Genomic DNA, 21,680 nt, shown 5'->3' with positions numbered 1-21,680 from the left:
ATAGAGTTGCTAGAGTGCCTCCTGTGTGAACACAAACACGTCCCCGGATGGAGACCTAGTCCTGAAATGCGGCCTGTGTGAACAAAAGGCAGGACCAATGCTGTAAGGGGTATGTCGTAGTGTTGAAGTATTAATTGTGCGACTTTTAGATCAGGGGTTTTAAATGCAGATCAGCGTTCACGTTGCATGTTGCGTTCACGTTGCGAAGAAGAAGAAATGATGATGTCAACCTGATGTCACATCTCTTTACGGGGATGTGTGTGAACACGCACCGATTCCAGAAAATCACGAGCAGTGTGAATGAACCAAAATCAGACGATCCCAGGACACATCATCAGCGTATTTTCCGGAATCTGTGTGTGAAAGGGGCTACTAACGTTAAGCACTGTAAACATAAAAGCAAACCTAGAAAGTAAATGCGGAGAAGTATTATACAATGCTAGTAAACATCACAAATAATTACAAAGAAGTGCCATTGATTTACTTAAATTATTGGCCAAATAACCTTTCAGCAAACAGTTCTTAAAATAACCTTGAAGATTACATTGTATATAGATATTGTCCAGTTTGAAGATTATTTTAAAGTTTTTGTGCATTGAAAAAGGTCCATGGCTGTTAAAAGTTCTTCATGGAACCATCAATGGCAATAAAGAAGCATTATTTTTAAGAGTTGCTTTATTAACAGTCATTGAAACTCACAGCTTGTTATTTCATGGAAGTGAATCCTGTACACAATGCTTCTGATACACATCAACTGACAAGGCTGCAGTTTTGGATTACTAGATAAAAATGTAGTTTGGAACATGACCTAAACCCCTAATACTCAAAGTAGGAGTTAGCTGGAATTGATTTTCAAGACTATTTTTACCTTTGAAAGGGCATTTTTATACTTATCTTATACATGAAATGCAATAGATTTGTTACAATTCTCAATGCTGCAAAAAATGCGTAAAAATAAATCTGATGATTTTTCAATTAATTTTCACATTTTAGTTTAATCACGACAGCTGTGATAGATGTAGTTTGGGGCATTTTTGCTCCCTTATTTTGAATTTGAGGGGCATTTTTTGTGCATTTTGATGGCATTTTTGCCCCAAGCCCCCATTCATGTCTGACCCTGCACTGGACTGGGACTCAATTACTGATTCATGTGTTTTCCAATTCATCATGCATCACAAGTTCATTTGATCGCCTAAATTAACTGTGAGAATTTTTCTATTTTAATATTGAAAAATAGGTTCATGTGTAACTCAGAATGGAGAAAATGCTCCACTGCAGACCTGATTTCTGGATCAACACACCACATTGACTATTTATCAAAACAGTAAGGAATCATTCTGAATTATTTGTACACAACTTAATTCATATTAATGAGCCTACTCATGATGTTAAAAACAGCACATCTGAGCAAATAAAAAATAAAGTTCCTGTAGCTCAAATGGCAGAGGGTTCACTGTGTGAACACAAGGAACACACATAATGATCAAATAACTTGAGTGAACTGTAAATAATGGCAGAGTGTGTGACTGCGAGTGCGAGTCAAATGGATGATTGTTTTCGGAGTGTGTTTGATCATTGACGTGTTAATGGTTTTGACAAAGATGATTGATTTTGGTTGACACAACGGAAACCTCAATACGTTGAGTTTCAAATCGGCTAGTGGGGAATAATGTATCTTTGCACGTGCCCATAGATGCGTGTCGCAATTACGGCAGACTTTTTAAAAAGGGATGCAGTTAACCAGCTCTGTCAGCGTGTGGTTAAGGAGCATCACGGTGATGGACACATTCTCAAAGCATGACTGACGGCTGGACGGGATGCCGAAACATAGACGCTCTCCATCTCTCTTGCTTGCTTACTCTTCCTCTATCTCTACTGGCTGGCATCACTTTTAGGCTAATTACTTTAGCAGCCAACACTGGAGGAGCTCCTGGACTGAACCCAAATGGGCCATCAGCACCAGAGCTGTGGATAGTTCAACTCCACACTCGCTCTGATAAACGGCATGCGTGTCTCTCTCTCTCTCTCTCTCTCTCTCTCTCTCTCTCTCTCACACACACACACACACACACACACACACACACACACTCACAGACTGCAGTTAGCCTGTTACAGAGGTCACAGCGCTGAGTTATGGGATATATATATATATATATAATAAAACAGAGACATGGCGCTTTAGAAGTGTGGAGATGTGCTCATGTCTTCACTGTGTGATCATTATGAAGCCCGTTTAATGATGTTGTAGAACAGAGCGAGACAAACTCACGCATGCATGCACATGTGTTTCTTTAACTGAAGGTACTTTTATGTCCCAAGGGTTGAATTTTGTAGCAGATTTTTTTCTTAAATGGTATTGGAAACTTTTTATCATGCCTTCATTATTTATTTTTTGTTAATTTTTTTAGATGTATTTTATACATTTTGTTGTTTACCTCTCAGACAGAGACTTAAATCTTGAATAATGATATACATCATAAAAATATTTAATTGTGATTATATGAACTAAGACAAAAATAAATCTCAATAGGACTTTCATGTTTTTGAAAGAAGTCTCTAAGAATACAGTCAAAACAGTAATATTGTGAAATCCTATTTGAAAATAATACATTTTAAAAAGTAATGTATTCCTGTATTTTCAGCTTCGTTACTCCAGTCTTCAGTCACATGATCCGTCAGAAATCATTATAATATGATGATTTGCTGCTCAAGAAACATTTTGTTATCAATGTTGAATAATATTGTGCTGCTTAATAGTTTTTTATGGAAAAAAAAACAGCACTGATTTTGAAATCTTTTGTAACATTTACTGTAAATGTACTGTCATTTTTAATAAACTTAACGCGTCTTTGCTAAATAAAAGTATTCAAAACACTTACTGACTCTTTTGAATGGCAGTGTGTATAAAAACATTTTTTTTTACATATTTTCTCTAATTGTCTTCACAGACTATTTTAATATTTTCTTTTATTAATTATATGTTTGTATGCACTATGTATATATCTATCCGTAAAAGCATATGACTGACAGTGAAATGCTAGATATGAAGCCCTAGCAAGATAAAGTCAGACATTTTATTCCAAAAATGTTAGAATGTCATTTCCACAAGAGAATGTTTTTACATATGTTAATTAAGATGTGATGGAAATGACAGCGTTGTGGAAACCTTCATGACTTTCAAAGAAAATGACACAATTCTCCAATGATATATGTATATATACTGTTGGATGTTAAGCACATAAAATAAACTAGAAAGAGTCTAAGAAGTGTTTTAAAACAGTTTATTTTCTATAAGTCTACAGGGCTAAAAATGGCCACAGTTGAAGAAACGGCCGTTGGCTATTTAGCACCTATACTGCGGGACCTCTGAGCTCTGCTTGTATGTTCAGAAATTAATTATATTAGACAAGAGCAAATATAGGTCATGTGGAATCTGCAATGCTAACACTTTTGCTCTCTGTCCCTCTTCATCTATGTCTCTCTTAAAGGGATAGTTCACTCAAAAATAACCATTCTGTCGTCATCTGCTCATCATGACATTCCAGAGCAGACCAGACTTTTCTTCAGAAAACCTTTTCACTTTTCCTTGGGTGTTATTTTCTTGAAATATAGCTTGTGAATCTGTAAATGAAAATCTACAGATGCATGAGTAGCAATATTTATAAAACATGAAACCCATTTTAGAAGGAGATCACAAAGCAATTTAAGAAAATACAGTGTGGACTACGTTCTGGTTTTCCGTTGAAGGGATACTAAAAGTGATCACAGTGATATCTATGCATCATTACGCACTGATGGATCTCACAAATGGCTTCAGAATTCATTCTAACGCCGTTTACATCCTATTATGACTTCATTACTGAGGACATGTATTGCTTATGGATTGTGTATTGATATCAAGTGTCATGAATTCCTCCCTCATCGTTTTGTGTTTCATCAGCCGTCCGCCCCACTCATCTCGCACACAAACGCGTGTACGCGCACACTCCGCTTCGGCCTCAGGTGTTTGGGCACAGCCATTACTTTATCAGGCTGTTTTTTCCTGCTCATTCAAACGACTCCCTGATGAACGGCGCCCCCGCGTTCTACAGAGAGAGATTTTAATTCGTATTATTATTAAAAGAATCACTCACTGCAATCTGTTGCAAAAACACCATCTGCTAGATCACTCGTAGGACCTCCGTTGCTTATTAGGCAGAATTAGACAATGATTTCCTCTCCTCTGCTTTGCATTCTTTCTCCCTCTTCTCTCAACTAATTCAACTTAAGTTGTTTTTATGACACTTTGCAGCTAGCTTTTCTGCTGCATTTCATTCCAGTGATTAATTCCCAGATGTCATGTGTTCTGGGATGAGCTCAGAGTGATTGGCAGAGGGGTTAACTCTTTAACAGCCTGGGAAGAGATGGGATTTTGTGCAGGAGTTGGGTCTGAAGTTGTGTAGGCGGTCAGACTTGAGACTTAAAGAGATAGTTCACCCAAAAATGAAAATTCTTTCATTAATTACTCAACCTCAATTCTTTCTAAACCTGTAAGACACGAGATCTTGTTGATTGAATTTAAGAGCTTTCTGCCCCTCTATAGACAGCTACGCAATCAGATGTGGTAAACGGAAGCTCAAGCATGTTCCCTTGACGTGTGAGAAGCAATGAGGTTCATTCTCGTGTATTACGCAGCACGTTTGAGCTTCTTCTATAACCAATGAGGTTCATTCTCGTGTATTACGCAGCACGTTTGAGCTTCTTCTATAACCAATGAGGTTCATTCTCGTGTATTACGCAGCACGTTTGAGCTTCTTCAATAACCAATGAGGTTCATTCTCGTGTATTACGCAGCACGTTTGAGCTTCTTCTATAACCAATGAGGTTCATTCTCGTGTATTACGCAGCACGTTTGAGCTTCTTCAATAACCAATGAGGTTCATTCTCGTGTATTACGCAGCACGTTTGAGCTTCTTCAATAACCAATGAGGTTCATTCTCGTGTTTTACGCAGCACGTTTGAGCTTCTTCAATAACCAATGAGGTTCATTCTCGTGTATTACGCAGCACGTTTGAGCTTCTTCAATAACCAATGAGGTTCATTCTCGTGTTTTACGCAGCACATTTGAGCTTCTTCTATAACCAATGAGGTTCATTCTCGTGTATTACGCAGCACGTTTGAGCTTCTTCAATAACCAATGAGGTTCATTCTCGTGTATTACGCAGCACGTTTGAGCTTCTTCAATAACCAATGAGGTTCATTCTCGTGTATTACGCAGCACGTTTGAGCTTCTTTAATAACCAATGAGGTTCATTCTCGTGTATTACGCAGCACGTTTGAGCTTCTTCTATAACCAATGAGGTTCATTCTCGTGTATTACACAGCACGTTTGAGCTTCTTCAATAACCAATGAGGTTCATTCTCGTGTATTACGCAGCACGTTTGAGCTTCTTTAATAACCAATGAGGTTCATTCTCGTGTATTACGCAGCACGTTTGAGCTTCTTCAATAACCAATGAGGTTCATTCTCGTGTTTTACGCAGCACGTTTGAGCTTCTTCAATAACCAATGAGGTTCATTCTCGTGTTTTACGCAGCACATTTGAGCTTCTTCTATAACCAATGAGGTTCATTCTCGTGTATTACGCAGCACGTTTGAGCTTCTTCAATAACCAATGAGGTTCATTCTCGTGTATTACGCAGCACGTTTGAGCTTCTTCAATAACCAATGAGGTTCATTCTCGTGTATTACGCAGCACGTTTGAGCTTCTTCAATAACCAATGAGGTTCATTCTCGTGTATTACGCAGCACATTTGAGCTTCTTCTATAACCAATGAGGTTCATTCTCGTGTATTACGCAGCACGTTTGAGCTTCTTCAATAACCAATGAGGTTCATTCTCGTGTATTACGCAGCACATTTGAGCTTCTTCTATAACCAATGAGGTTCATTCTCGTGTATTACGCAGCACGTTTGAGCTTCTTCAATAACCAATGAGGTTCATTCTCGTGTATTACGCAGCACGTTTGAGCTTCTTCAATAACCAATGAGGTTCATTCTCGTGTATTACGCAGCACATTTGAGCTTCTTCTATAACCAATGAGGTTCATTCTCGTGTATTACGCAGCACGTTTGAGCTTCTTCAATAACCAATGAGGTTCATTCTCGTGTATTACGCAGCACGTTTGAGCTTCTTCAATAACCAATGAGGTTCATTCTCGTGTATTACGCAGCACGTTTGAGCTTCTTCAATAACCAATGAGGTTCATTCTCGTGTATTACGCAGCACGTTTGAGCTTCTTCAATAACCAATGAGGTTCATTCTCGTGTATTACGCAGCACGTTTGAGCTTCTTCAATAACCAATGAGGTTCATTCTCGTGTATTACGCAGCACGTTTGAGCTTCTTCTATAACCAATGAGGTTCATTCTCGTGTATTACGCAGCACGTTTGAGCTTCTTCAATAACCAATGAGGTTCATTCTCGTGTTTTACGCAGCACGTTTGAGCTTCTTCAATAACCAATGAGGTTCATTCTCGTGTTTTACGCAGCACGTTTGAGCTTCTTCTATAACCAATGAGGTTCATTCTCGTGTATTACGCAGCACGTTTGAGCTTCTTCAATAACCAATGAGGTTCATTCTCGTGTATTACGCAGCACGTTTGAGCTTCTTCAATAACCAATGAGGTTCATTCTCGTGTATTACGCAGCACGTTTGAGCTTCTTCTATAACCAATGAGGTTCATTCTCGTGTATTACGCAGCACGTTTGAGCTTCTTCAATAACCAATGAGGTTCATTCTCGTGTATTACGCAGCACGTTTGAGCTTCTTCAATAACCAATGAGGTTCATTCTCGTGTATTACGCAGCACGTTTGAGCTTCTTCTATAACCAATGAGGTTCATTCTCGTGTATTACGCAGCACGTTTGAGCTTCTTCAATAACCAATGAGGTTCATTCTCGTGTATTACGCAGCACGTTTGAGCTTCTTCTATAACCAATGAGGTTCATTCTCGTGTATTACGCAGCACGTTTGAGCTTCTTCAATAACCAATGAGGTTCATTCTCGTGTATTACGCAGCACGTTTGAGCTTCTTCTATAACCAATGAGGTTCATTCTCGTGTATTACGCAGCACGTTTGAGCTTCTTCAATAACCAATGAGGTTCATTCTCGTGTTTTACGCAGCACGTTTGAGCTTCTTCAATAACCAATGAGGTTCATTCTCGTGTTTTACGCAGCACGTTTGAGCTTCTTCTATAACCAATGAGGTTCATTCTCGTGTATTACGCAGCACGTTTGAGCTTCTTCAATAACCAATGAGGTTCATTCTCGTGTATTACGCAGCACGTTTGAGCTTCTTCAATAACCAATGAGGTTCATTCTCGTGTATTACGCAGCACGTTTGAGCTTCTTCTATAACCAATGAGGTTCATTCTCGTGTATTACGCAGCACGTTTGAGCTTCTTCAATAACCAATGAGGTTCATTCTCGTGTATTACGCAGCACGTTTGAGCTTCTTCAATAACCAATGAGGTTCATTCTCGTGTATTACGCAGCACGTTTGAGCTTCTTCAATAACCAATGAGGTTCATTCTCGTGTATTACGCAGCACGTTTGAGCTTCTTCAATAACCAATGAGGTTCATTCTCGTGTATTACGCAGCACGTTTGAGCTTCTTCAATAACCAATGAGGTTCATTCTCGTGTATTACGCAGCACGTTTGAGCTTCTTCTATAACCAATGAAGTTCATTCTCGTGTATTACGCAGCACGTTTGAGCTTCTTCAATAACCAATGAGGTTCATTCTCGTGTATTACGCAGCACGTTTGAGCTTCTTCAATAACCAATGAGGTTCATTCTCGTGTATTACGCAGCACGTTTGAGCTTCTTCAATAACCAATGAGATTCATTCTCGTGTTTTACGCAGCACGTTTGAGCTTCTTCTATAACCAATGAGGTTCATTTTCGTGTTTTACGCAGCACGTTTGAGCTTCTTCAATAACCAATGAGGTTCATTCTCGTGTATTACGCAGCACGTTTGAGCTTCTTCAATAACCAATGAGGTTCATTCTCGTGTATTACGCAGCACGTTTGAGCTTCTTCAATAACCAATGAGGTTCATTCTCGTGTATTACGCAGCACGTTTGAGCTTCTTCAATAACCAATGAGGTTCATTCTCGTGTATTACGCAGCACGTTTGAGCTTCTTCAATAACCAATGAGGTTCATTCTCGTGTATTACGCAGCACGTTTGAGCTTCTTCAATAACCAATGAGATTCATTCTCGTGTTTTACGCAGCACGTTTGAGCTTCTTCTATAACCAATGAGGTTCATTCTCGTGTATTACGCAGCACGTTTGAGCTTCTTCAATAACCAATGAGGTTCATTCTCGTGTATTACGCAGCACGTTTGAGCTTCTTCAATAACCAATGAAGTTCATTCTCGTGTATTACGCAGCACGTTTGAGCTTCTTCTATAACCAATGAGGTTCATTCTCGTGTATTACGCAGCACGTTTGAGCTTCTTCAATAACCAATGAGGTTCATTCTCGTGTATTACGCAGCACGTTTGAGCTTCTTCAATAACCAATGAGGTTCATTCTCGTGTATTACGCAGCACGTTTGAGCTTCTTCAATAACCAATGAGGTTCATTCTCGTGTATTACGCAGCACGTTTGAGCTTCTTCAATAACCAATGAGGTTCATTCTCGTGTATTACGCAGCACGTTTGAGCTTCTTCAATAACCAATGAGGTTCATTCTCATGTATTACGCAGCACGTTTGAGCTTCTTCAATAACCAATGAGGTTCATTCTCGTGTATTACGCAGCACGTTTGAGCTTCTTCAATAACCAATGAGGTTCATTCTCGTGTATTACGCAGCACGTTTGAGCTTCTTCAATAACCAATGAGGTTCATTCTCGTGTATTACGCAGCACGTTTGAGCTTCTTCAATAACCAATGAGGTTCATTCTCATGTGTTACACATCACGTTTGAACTTCTGTAAGAGCCAATATCAAGCAGGTTCGGTTGCGCATCTGTTTATGTTTGCTGATAAATGTGTATATGTGTATAAAATATTCTTAAATTCAATCTGTTCATGAAATTTTTTTTTTTTTAAATAAACAGCTCAATTTGTATAGAATGGTTTTACAATTAACTTTTTGAAGCGTCAAAGTGGTAGTTGCGTAGCTGTCAATGGAGGGACAGAAATCTCTCAGATTTTATCAAAAATATCTTCATTTGTGTTCTGAAGATAAATGAAAATCTTACAGGTTTGGAAAGACATGAAGGTGATTAAATGATGACCGCATTTTCATTTTGGGTGAACTAACCCAAATAGTGGTCAGAGGAACGCAGGGTAGGCCTGCATCACATCTAAATCCCCACTGCACACAATTTTCTGTCCTTCAGACGCTTTATTTAAACATGTATTGTGATTGTTCTGCCTTTAAATCCTGCTGACTGTAATACAGTACTCTAATAAAGTCATCTTTTCTGTAATGTTGTAAAATTTTGCATTACAGTAATGAGAATTACAATTGAAAAATATTAAACTTGAACATAAAACACTGCAACAAACAAAGTTCACAAAGTTGTTTAAAATAAACGCTGTTCTTTTGAACTTTCTATTCTTCACAGAATCTTGGAATAAAAACGCATCACAGCTTCCATAAAGATTTCAAAATTGAAAAAGAAATGTTTATTGGGCACTGCATCATTATTTTAGAATGATTTCTGAAGGATCATGTGACGCTAAAGACTGGAGTAGGGATGCTGAAAATTCAAGGTTTTCAAATTTTCCATCCTCTCAATGACATTCAGCATTAAACAGACTACTGTAACTTTAAGATTTAAAGGTTCTATATTGGTGTTGATGGTTTCATAAAGAACCTTTAACATCCATGGAACCATTAAGATTTTTCGTAGTTTAAAAAGTGTTCTTTAGATCATTAAAATGTTCTTCACACTAAGAAAAAAATGGTTCTTTTATGTTCTTTGTGGAACCAAAAATGGTTCTGCTTTGGCATTATGATGAAACCCCCCCTTTGGAACCTTTATTTTTAAAAGAATATGTGCAAATGAGTTTCTATATTATATCTGGATGGACTAAGGTGTCTGAGCTCTTATATTTTTGCATAGTACAAATCAAAAGAGCAAGGAAAAGTTTTTAATGGTTTGTATCCATATTCTCCAGTCTTGTCTCTGATTACACGTGGAGATCTGGCTCTGTATAGGGATCCAGACACTCACTCAACCCTCCCTCTCTATCTCTCTGCTGTCTCCAGGCGGCAGTGAGTCGTCCTGGGATAAAGAGAAACTCCAGTCCCCCACCTCCGGAGCCCAGCATGTTCTGGCTCACGCCGGCCTCTCCGCTCAGCACGGGCTGTCAGGGTCTCATCTCTCTTCCCTACAGCAGAGTCATCTCCTGGCTAACCGTGAGTCATTCATTCATCACCTCCACTCATTCACATGATCGCCAACTCCAGGTGCATTGATTCCTCTCGGTCCGATTGAGCTACACATTCTTTGGTTCGCTCTTACGTTTAAAATTAGGTGGTGTATTCATGACTATCAAATCATTTTCATGTTTTCTTATACCACTTCTTTGTGTTGTTTAAAGACAACATGAACAGTTTTTGAAGTATATTTTACTCCATTAAAGTGATATTCTTTGTGTGAGGGAAACTTAAAGAAAACATTGAGCTTGATTTTATTCATTGGGATGAAAAGTGAGCTATGATATTATTGGCTGTGATATTATTGGTCTACACAATCTTGGTTAGATAAAAGAGAAGTCATTTCAAACAATGAAATAGTGTTATATATCTGTACTGCTTAATTGGTGTGCACTGACAATCAATCTGCAGATGAATCATGCCCAATACGAACAGAAATGTTAAAGGTGAAGTGTGGAATTGTAAAATAATAATAAAGTGTTTTCAAACATGTTTCCTGAACACCTTCATCTCACATTGGTCAGACAAACTGATAGTCCCGCCACAAGATTACGCCATTGGTCGAGCCAGTGTGACCCCGGTCAAAAAGAGTTTTCTAACATCACCTTTAAAGGCCCACTGAAATCAAAATTGAAGTTTTTTAGCTTTTAGTATGACTATGCTATCCTTAAAGTTATTAATAAGCTGGTGTGATCCAAAAAAATGACAACATTTGCATTTAGGAGATATAAGCATTCAAAACCTACAGTCTCTCACTTCCGGTAAAAATGAATTACAGATTTTGATGACATCACTGCAGACTTCACCTTCTCATAAAATCTTCTGTCCAATCAAAATGCTCTCTAGAATCTTAAGCCCGCCCCCTACGCTGCTGAAGCTGGGACTGAAATCGGTCAGTTTTTAACACATTTACTAATTTCTACAAGGTGAAAGGCACATAGCACACTATATATGTGATAGGAAACGATTCACTGTAAATATGCTTTCAGTTGAGGCGAATGAAGTCTGTTTTCACGTTAGTTTCACGCACACACCAACAGCTCTGGTCTAAATTTAGACTACAGACACGAAAGCGCAGGCGCAGATCATATACGCGAGTCGGTGCAGGCAACAAAACATATCGACCCATTTGAATTCTGCACAGAATGCTGCATTTCAAAGCGATATGATTATGATGGTAATCGGTGTTAGAGGAAACTAGCTTTACCAAACAGAAAGGCTCTCATCATACTGTGATATTATTAACGAAACACTATTGGCTGTTTCAAAAAAGGGGAGGAGCTGCTAACAGCTGGAGCTGTTGCAGGGGAAATCACGTCAACACATTGAATAATGTGGCGTGTTTCAAGGCACTTCAGTGGGCCTTTAAAAAGAAAAAAAGTATTCATTCAGTATTTATAGTTCTCCAGTATTGCAGGTTTCTGTGCCAGTAAGAGTGAGTTAAAACATATGTCAAAAGAAGAAAAACAAACTAATTACAAGTTATATAACACCTGCCAAAGCATTTTAGTCACTAAAACATGCTTAATGGGAAAAACACCTTATTGCACTAAAGACAGTGATATTAAAAAATACAATTCAATATACACCTTAATAATGATGCATACTATATATAGGCGTAATGTGATAGGAGCTAAATTGCCAGTTTTTGTTTTTTTTAATAATGGTTTTATATAGGAATACGTTAACATAACACTTTGCGCATTGCATTGATATTCTAGGTTCATCTGTTTGTCTGTACAAAGTATGTTTTATGAAAAAGGTGTTTTACTGTAAATGCATTAAACACATTAAGCATGTTCTTATAATCGTTTTCTATGGGAATAATTAACATGCAATTTATTGCATTGTGTTCATATTCTGTCCGTATCCGTTCACCTGTGTACAGAATGCAGCATCTATAAGGTGTATTCCTTGCGACACATTTCCATTTAAAATAAATGCTGTTCTTTTGATCTTTCTATTCAACCAAGAATCTTGGATTAAAACAAATAATTTTAAAAGTTATAATAAAAATATCTCATGACCCTTTTCCATCCTCGCATTGACCTTCAGCATTAAACAGACTACTGTAACTTTATGAGTTTCCATATTACATCAGGATGGACTAAGATTGCATACTGTCATTGTCTTAGTTTTGCCCTCCAGTTGGGCTTTCCTATGAAAACTATGAATTGATTTCATGTTGCCTTAAATATAAAGTGATAGCATCTCAAACAGCCCGCCCCTCTTTCTCGGTCGTCCTCTCTCTCAGGGCTGGACCTGCCGTTTATGATGATGCCCCACCCCCTGCTGCCCGTCAGTCTGCCGCCTGCCTCCGTTGCCATGGCGATGAACCAGATGAACCACCTGAACACCATCGCCAACATGGCCGCAGCTGCTCAGATGCACAGCCCCCTGTCCAGAGCAGGAGCGTCCGTCATCAAGGTAACACACGCAGCCACAAAGTTGAGACTTCGGTGGCCAAGCGCAGAAAAGTCACTCATTAGGGCTCTCAGCTAGAGTCAGCTCATTTTCACCGCATGCACAGCACATCAGCTGCAGATCCCCTCGGATCGGTGTCTTGCTCCAGTGACACGTTAGATACGAGCCTGTCTCGGTCTATGAGCCATTTAACACCTGGGAGAGAGCTGTATACCAAACCGTCTTAATTTCTACAAGAGAGAGTTTGATTCCAAATACTCTGAGGAGGAATAACAGGATAAATGTTCTGTCGGGTCCGCGTGGAGCGTGTGTTAGGGAATATTAGATGCAGGCTTTTAAGACAAACACTATCTGTTATCTTACTGCCATGTTCCCCCTGAGAGGAGAGTGTGTGAGTCAATTTACAGTTGGAGGAGGACACGTGTGTGTTTCTCCGAGATGCAGAAATGGCCCGAGGCGTACAGTACACACACATACACGCTTACATAGATATTCACTGCCACACACTAAATAGCAATGGGTAACACAACAGAAGTTTTTACATTAAAAAAAAGAAAGGGTTGGTTGATTTTTCATTCCTCCGGAGGAATGGACATCTCAGTTGTTTCACTTAAGAATCGACTTTGTCCCAGATGTTTTTCCTAAAATTCCTTTGGAAAAATAAGACACACAAATGAGGCAATTGTTGATGTACAGTAATAGTACAGAGCGAAAGAAATGAATGTGAAAATTTAGTTACATATCTTCTTCAAATATCTGACTTGCAAATCTGATCACAGTTTGAGATATTGTTGAGATCTCTGTAACACATCTGAGGTCTTTTCCTCTGGAGAAACATTGACAAGAAAGAGACTTGCTGTCGAGAAGAAACAGTTCCGAAATTATTTATTTTTTATTATTATTTATTTATTTTTTATTAATTAATTTATTATTTGTTATTTTTTATTTATTATTTGATTTTTTTTTTTTTTTTTTTTTTTAATAAATCGGATATTAAAATCAGACCGTACCTTAAACCAAGTCCTGGAAAAAACAAAGCACTTATCATATCAATGCTATTTTAGTATAACTGATGCAATATTATAGTTTGTGTTAATATTTTGTATTACATATTGCATATTACATTTACATATTTATTTATTTTCACTTTAATTTGAAAGTTTGACTAATTTTGTATTTAATTTTAAATATGTCAATATAGCATTTCATTTTTATGTATTAGTTTAAGTTTATTTAGTTTATTTTCCTTGTCAACTAATTGAAATTTTAATATAGTTGTTTTATGGTTTGTATAGTTATAGTTAACGATAATATTGCCTGATCATACTATGAAACCCAGTTTTGTTCAGTTAAAATGGCAGGCCTGTTTGAGTCCTTTGTGAAGAATGTGTGAACTTAATCTGTATGTGTGTATTTATCAGGAGTGTGTACAGGACAGTCCGTCTCCTACTCCATCTCTGGAGGAGGCCCCTCGTCCCGGATCACAGCCCTCTTCCCACCCCAGCAGTAGTGTGTCCAGCTCACCAAACCCACACACACAGAGTCCCGAACGCCTGGGTCAGTATAGACACACGTACAAATAGTTTAAATGCGTGCAAAACCATAGACAAATAATTCTATAAAGCTAATTATAATGCATACAGACTAACTTTAATGAAAAAAAAGAGCATAAAAAAATGTATATACAAATACATTTTTACAAATGACAACATTCCTACATGCTCCCAGTGGGAGGTTTTTTCAGAATTGAGGACACGTTATACATGTTTTCTCTTTATGTGTGCAGTTTTGAACCAGACCGATGGAGAACTGCCAGAACGAGACACCGGCATCAATATGAAGAAAATCCTTAAAGAGAAAGGTTAGTTCCTCACTGCTTCACATGAAAACACTCACACATGGTGTAAAAATGCAACACAGAATTTTGTGGGAATAGAACCACATTGTTAATAGTGTAGCAGTGCCATTTGTTTTACCACAACACAGGAGTCTCTCGCTTTCAAACCAAACACCTTTCTGTCTGTCAACACAACATATTTGTGTGAAAAACTTGAACCCAATGCTAATTCTAAAATTCTCAATAAAGCAGACTCCTACTAAATTAAAGTCATTTCCTAAAAAAAAAAAAAAAAGTGACAGAATAATTTGTCGGTTTTGTGTCTCATTCACTAATATGCATATGCACTAAATTTACAAACGTTTTTATGATGAATTAATGATTCATCAAAACCTTTTGTACAAAAAAAATTATTTACGGGAAAAATGAATAACTAGAACCAGATGTATTACCAATCACTCTGTGTGGCCTTATAAACATGTTAAGATTTTTTTTTTTTTACATAGAAAATACAAATATAACGTATACCTTATGTAGCCCTGCCCCCTTTCAGCGCTGTGCTCATGGCGGTAAGATCTTACGAATTTATGAATGAACAACTTGTTTTAAAATCTTCCCGGTCTATTGACATTTATGACATCCGCTTCAAACATTACAATGCTCATGATAACTGTTGTTAACTCTACAACTGAGTAAATCTTGAGAACAATTGAGTGCCATAGAAATATTCAGAACTACCACAAGTACAGAAGTTCAAACTCATTCTTAAGATGGCTGCGCGCTCGTTTCTCTGGCGCATAAGGTTTATACATCTCTAATTAATATTAGAATGAGGTTAAGAAATAATTCCTGTGCATTTAAATGCAAATATTCCATGCAGTTATCAATGAATATATTGTAGCAACAATACAAAAACCATGTGGAAAACATACCACTCACGTGTGCAATGTAGATTAAATTTTAAACATAGTCTCAGGAACAATGTAGTAAATTGCAGCTGACTCCTAGATGATGCCAGTTTAACGCCGCCGAGTGTATTGACATCACGCACAACATTTTAATGCGGAGCGATGCTCGTTAGTTAAATTTACACCCGTTGGTTTAGACTGGCAGTATATCAGCATCACAACACTTCTCTTTTAATTAATGACTTAATTAGAAGCTTAACTGAACATGTATGAAGTTCATATTTATGGCCTGTGTCTGTAGATGAGTGTAAGAGAGCTGTTAGAGCAGCTAAGTGCATAATTCATCATTATAAGAAAATGTTGTTTCTTTTTCTATTACTCAAAGATATGCAGGTGTGTGTGTGAGAGAATCTCGGATGTCGTGTGTGTGTGGGCACCGTTTCTGGAGCGTAACTTGCGCGCAAGTGTGTGTGTGTTGGTACAGCAGGTGGCAGCCCCAAATGCACATCACACACAGGACTGCTGGGAGGAGACAATGCAAAGATGCCCTGAGGCTCTCTTAAAGAGATTCAGTGTGCACCTGGCCTCCGACCATATTTTATTAATGTGTCTGGAAAAGAATCTACCCCAAACACACTCACACACACAAATGCGTGAATACCACAAACCGCTCGTTTTTAAAAGTGCAGCATGCCGCATTTACTGCAGGGCTGAGAAAAGAATGCAGGAAATTTAGGTCACTGGCCACATACTCACACCTGATGACTACATTTTTTTTATCTTTCATGTTCTCAATCTCTCCTGATCATTTCAGCAGATTCCAAATTCACTGTCACACAGACTTTATATCTTTAAACATATATCAGTAGACTTCGCAACTACCATTTTACCAATACACACACACACACACACACACACACACACACACACACACACACACACACACACACAGCTGTGGGTCTCTCTTGAACACCTGAGAGGATTGACTTAGTAAAGATCGGCCATGATTATATCTCATATGTCTGCTCTAGTTTACTTCTACGATGTGCTGTCCAAGTGTGTTACATGCTGTTATGAATTCTCTTCTGTTCATATTAGTGTGTGTCTATGTATTGACCTTCAGTAATTCACAACCCCCCTTTACTTCATATCCTCTTTCTTTTTAACCTATTTATCTTTTACTGCACGTTTACTGTTTTATGTATTGTAACCACTTATATGACCCACTACGGATTTTGAAATCAGAATCAGAAAAGCAGATCTTTAGATTTTCTGCCTGTGTAAAACCCGCCACCAGAATACTAGGGTATTCTGGATGGTTGCCAGGATGTTGCTGTGCAGCTGCTAGGATGTTGCTTATTGGCCTAATTCAAAAAAGCCATCCCTATACATCCGAAATCACATACTCTCGAGTAGGTACTTATTTTGAATGAATAATTCATGGCCGCTTAAAAAGTACATTTTATATAGTATGTGTTTGACCCCTTTTCGCCTCCAGAACTGCCTTAATTTTACGTTCAACACGGTGTTGAAAGCATTCTTTAGAAATGTTGGCCCAAATTGATAGGATAGCATCTTGCAGTTGATGGAGATTTGTGGGATGCACATCCAGGGCACAAAGCTCCCGTTCCACCACATCCCAAAGATGCTCAATTGGGTTAAGATCTGATGACTGTGGGGGCCATTTTAGTACAGTGAACTCATTATCATGTTCAAGAAACCAATTTGAAATTATTCGAGCTTTGTGACATGGTGCATTATCCTGCTGGAAGTAGCCATCAAAAGGGATGGACATGGTCAGAGACAATGCTCAGGTAGGCCGTGGCATTTAAACGATGCCCAATTGGCACTAAGGGGCCTAAAGTGTGCCAAGAAAACATCCCCCACACCATTACACCACCACCAGTCTGCACAGTGGTACCAAGGCATGATGGATCTATGACCTTATTCTGTTTACACCAAATTCTGACTCTTGATACCCTCTGAATGTCTCAACAGAAATCGAGACTCATCAGACCAGGCAACATATTTCCAGTCTTCAGCTGTCCAATTTTGGTGAGCTTGTGCAAATTGTAGCCTCTTTTTTCTATTTGTAGTGGAGATGAGTGGTACCCGGTGGGGTCTTCTGCTGTCGTAGCCCATCCGCCTCAAGGTTGTGCGTGTTGTGGCTTCACAAATGCTTTGCTGCATACCTCGGTTGTAACGAGTGGTTATTTCAGTCAAAGTTGCTCTTCTATCAGCTTGAATCAGTCGGCCCATTCTCCTCTGACCTCCAGCATCAACAAGGCATTTTCGCTCACAGGACTGCCGCATACTGGATGTTTTTCCCTTTTCACACCATTCTTTGTAAACCCTAGAAATGGTTGTGTGTGAAAATCCCAGTAACTGAGCAGATTGTGAAATACTCTGACCGGGCCTGTCTGGCACCGACAACAATGCCAAGCTCATATTAAATATTTAGTTTAATACCTAAAATGTAATTGTTGTAAATCATGTAAATCACAATGGTATATGTGACTGCACCTCAATCACTAATCAACAAATCTTAAGTCTCACAAACATAGATTACTCAGGTTTAGTTTTCCAGGATCCTCACGAAAGGACCATTGAATTTTAAGCACTGTTTGGCCTGTGTGTGTGTGTGTGTGTGTGTGTGTGTGTGTGTGTGTGTGTGTGTGTGTGTGTGTGTGTGTGTGTGTGTGTGTGTGTGTGTGATGATAAACAAAGTGACGTGGTCGTACGTAGTGATGAATGGTGAAGCCCGGGGCCAGGAGCACTGTGTTTCAATGGGACTTTAGTGAGTTGAACCCCCTCTCTAGCTCTCCATAAATCACTCGTTCTCTTTACCTCTCTTCCTCTCTTTCACTCAGGGCTGGTTGAATGCCAACAGGAGCTGCTCTCACTGCAGGCAGGGTCTCTCATTTCTTCCATTAAAGAGCAAAAGGAAATTCTGATATTATGTGATTTTGGTTCATATGCAAACCATTTAGCACACACTAACATTAATCTTACAATCAGGCCACTGATTCTTGCAGGCCTTTGAGAAAAAGTGTAAAGAAGCCATGCAGCACATGTAAGAAGAATTTCTTGGTAAACGGTAAACGGAACACTATTGTCGTTAATTGAATCCCAAACCTTTGAACAACATTTATGAGCGAAAACCAAGCGACCAACTTTACATAAATGTATAAGTGATTTCCAGAGCTGAGAGGCATATTGTTTGTTTTCGGAGGACAGTTTAGAGCCACACACGCATACAATTACACCTTTATTTGGAGTGGACACAGAACCATAAACTGTAAATGTTTGATCTGTACAGAATTGTGAATATGGCATTAATGCTAATGTGCTAAGCTAACATAGATGTCAATCATATTTATAGCCTATTTTAATGGGACTAATAGAGCATTCAAATCATGTCAAAAAGATCACATGTACGAGTCAAACGCCATGAACAAAGCAAAGTTGTAATTACGAGTAGGACAATCTTTGACTTTTTGGGGAATTCTTTGAGCACCGAGATTTTGAGGTGTGTCATTGGGAAAGCATGGCGGTTGCAATGAATGTAGCATATGTATTGAATTAAAATTGTTAAATTTAATTGCTACAACCAAAGTGATTTGAACGCAACAGATGCTACGATTACGACTTCCCAAAATGTATATGAACTTCCCAGAAAGACTTATATTTCAAAGTAAAAATGAGAAATGCAGGGCAGGACTTCACTTTGTTCATCAACATTTGATTGGATGGTAAAAAGTGATCTCAGGTTGTTGGAGGAGATAAATAGTTCAAGATTGACCCAAATAAAGGTTCATTTGACTTCATGTTGACTTAAAACATCTCTATCATCCTTTATTTACACCTTGATTAGGATGAAATATAGGTCCCTAACATGTTTGATTTAAATTTGACTCATTTGTTCAACATGCATAGCATAGTTCTGACAACCTGCTATGCAGGTGCCACCGTGTTTTTCTTTGATTTTTGTTTCTCAGAAATCACTTAATTGTACACTTAAAATCTAGTCCAGAGTCTATATGTGTTGTATGATAATGTGCTAATGTATTTGGCTTAAGCTGATGTGAAGCACTTTGCCCGTAGAAGCACTTAGTGTACATTTGTGTGTGCGAGAGGGAGCACGGGTAGGCCGAGACTTGTGCTGCGTAATTGCTCTGTCCAGTTTTCCACAGAGTAGATATGTAGCATCTGGTTACAATCAATGTTTCCCTTCGCTATTATGAAATTAGCTGCACGGAAATGATTTGAAATGGCCTGTAATGATTTCTGATAGAAATGTGCGCCATTGTTTCGCCCTTTGAGATAAGCGTGCTGGTAAATAAGTCACAACAAACGCAAAAGGAAACCGAAGCCATCGCTTTACTTCGCTCCAAGTCAGGGATCGGTCCTCTAAACAGCAAACGCTTGGCTTTTCGAGCCTTGTATTTTTAATCTTCATTTTTGTTTGTTTATTCACAAGCCCCTCCTTCAGATATGTGCAAAGGGGACCATCCATGGGCTTTGAAGACCCTTTTTGATCATTAGGTTGATTGCTGTTCTAAGCGCGTTTGTGATGGTTTAATTAAACCAAGACCCTTTGCGGGGCCCCAGCGGCCCTCAAGAGCTCTCCGGCTGGAGGGTTAGAGGGTCTGCTTGCGGCTCACTCTGTTTCTCTTTGTGTTAATGATGAGGAACAGATATTAGGTGAGGAAAATCAATGACATGTTGGAAAAGAAAAAGTAAACAGTTAGCAATTTGGGGCAAGGTTAGCACGGATGAAAGTCACCCCACAAAAGCGACATTTTTGGACGAGAACACAAGTGATAAATGATGTGCGCTCTATCTCCTCTCTCTCTCTCACACACAAACACACACACAGATGAAGGCAGAGAGGAGGAGTGAGAAAGGGTGAGGACAGGTGCTTGTGTTCTGCTCTGGTTCTGAGGGAAGAGTTGGAACAGGTTTTGTCTCTCAGGCTTGCGCAGTCTCCTGTGCGGTGTCACTATCACATCTGAAGGAAAGCTGCCCCAAGGCGAGCAAAGATACTCACACCGATAACAGAAAACGATACACTAACCAGAATTAAATAGTTCTTACTATCAGTTTACAGAGAAAACAAAGTAATAAACATATAGACATGCATGGTTTGAACTCAACGTCATACAAATATGAAGAAATTGTATAAAATAAGATATTGTATAAGCATCTTCTTATCAGCCTTCTCTAAGAACTCACATGACATGGTCTTAGGATATGTTTCAAGAAAAAAAAGTTTTAGCGATCATCCTTTTGAAATGTTTTTATGTTTGAGCTTATATCTCTCCATATTAAAGGCACAATATATAGGATTTAAGAACCACTAGAACAATGTTATATATTTTGTTGAATTGTGTACTTGCATTATCCCAAATGATTCCAAGAAAGTTTAAATCCAGAGAAAATGTGCTATTTTACCCAGGACAACCGGACCATGTCTTTGCGTTGCCTATCAATGATCATCATACATGCATTACCCTCGATTTCCGGTTGCTTTATTTTGTAGAAACCATGGAAACGCCAAAGACGCTTTAATATATCGTGTTATATTAGACAGGTGAGCAACTGTTTGGATACATTCATCGACAGTCAGAAAACTAATCATTGTTATATAGCTCATCACAATCAGTCTTATTGTTTAACATTTTTTTTTCTTGATTTACAGTCAGTACCATGTTTTACAGTGCCTAATATGGATCTAGCTAACTGCAGTGTGCAACAAGTGTCTCATAGTAGCCGCCGAGCGAATGCACAGAGTAGCATTATAACAAAACTTTCAACACACTCAAAAGCATCTAATATGATTAAACAGTGCTGCGTGACCCCACAAAATGGGGGTGGGGGGGTGCAGTAAGGCGTTAGTTTATTGCGATAGTTATGATATCTTGTCTGAGATGATCAGATAATCTATTTTAACAGACTTAGCAATGTTAAGCTATAGGGGAAATTGTTAGCTTGCCAAAGGCTAACTGAAAACAAAGCTACAGTCACACAAGACTTTCACACATTTTTCATGGACACTCCAGTGGTCATAAT

At 38.6% G+C, this 21,680-nt stretch overlaps 1 protein-coding gene across 5 annotated transcripts in view; it reads left to right on the top strand.

Annotated features, from left to right (window-relative positions):
- The window catches only part of dacha (dachshund a), a 203,131-nt gene that overhangs the window by 151,872 nt on the left and 29,579 nt on the right, over positions 1 to 21,680 (top strand). For 4 of the 5 annotated variants that reach the window (XM_067422795.1, XM_067422793.1, XM_067422791.1 and 1 more), the window contains 4 exons: positions 10,269 to 10,418; positions 12,694 to 12,866; positions 14,285 to 14,420; positions 14,650 to 14,724. In XM_067422795.1, coding sequence (XP_067278896.1) covers positions 10,269 to 10,418; positions 12,694 to 12,866; positions 14,285 to 14,420; positions 14,650 to 14,724 — 534 coding nt within the window. The remainder of the gene's footprint in view (positions 1 to 10,268; positions 10,419 to 12,693; positions 12,867 to 14,284; positions 14,421 to 14,649; positions 14,725 to 21,680) is intronic. The other variant, XM_067422794.1, reaches the window with a different exon arrangement.

The sequence above is a fragment of the Pseudorasbora parva genome, chromosome 18, assembly GCF_024679245.1.
Source record: "Pseudorasbora parva isolate DD20220531a chromosome 18, ASM2467924v1, whole genome shotgun sequence".
Lineage (NCBI taxonomy): Eukaryota > Metazoa > Chordata > Actinopteri > Cypriniformes > Gobionidae > Pseudorasbora > Pseudorasbora parva.
The sequence above is the reverse complement of the archived record's forward strand: the minus strand, read 5'-3'. Positions and strand labels throughout refer to the sequence as shown.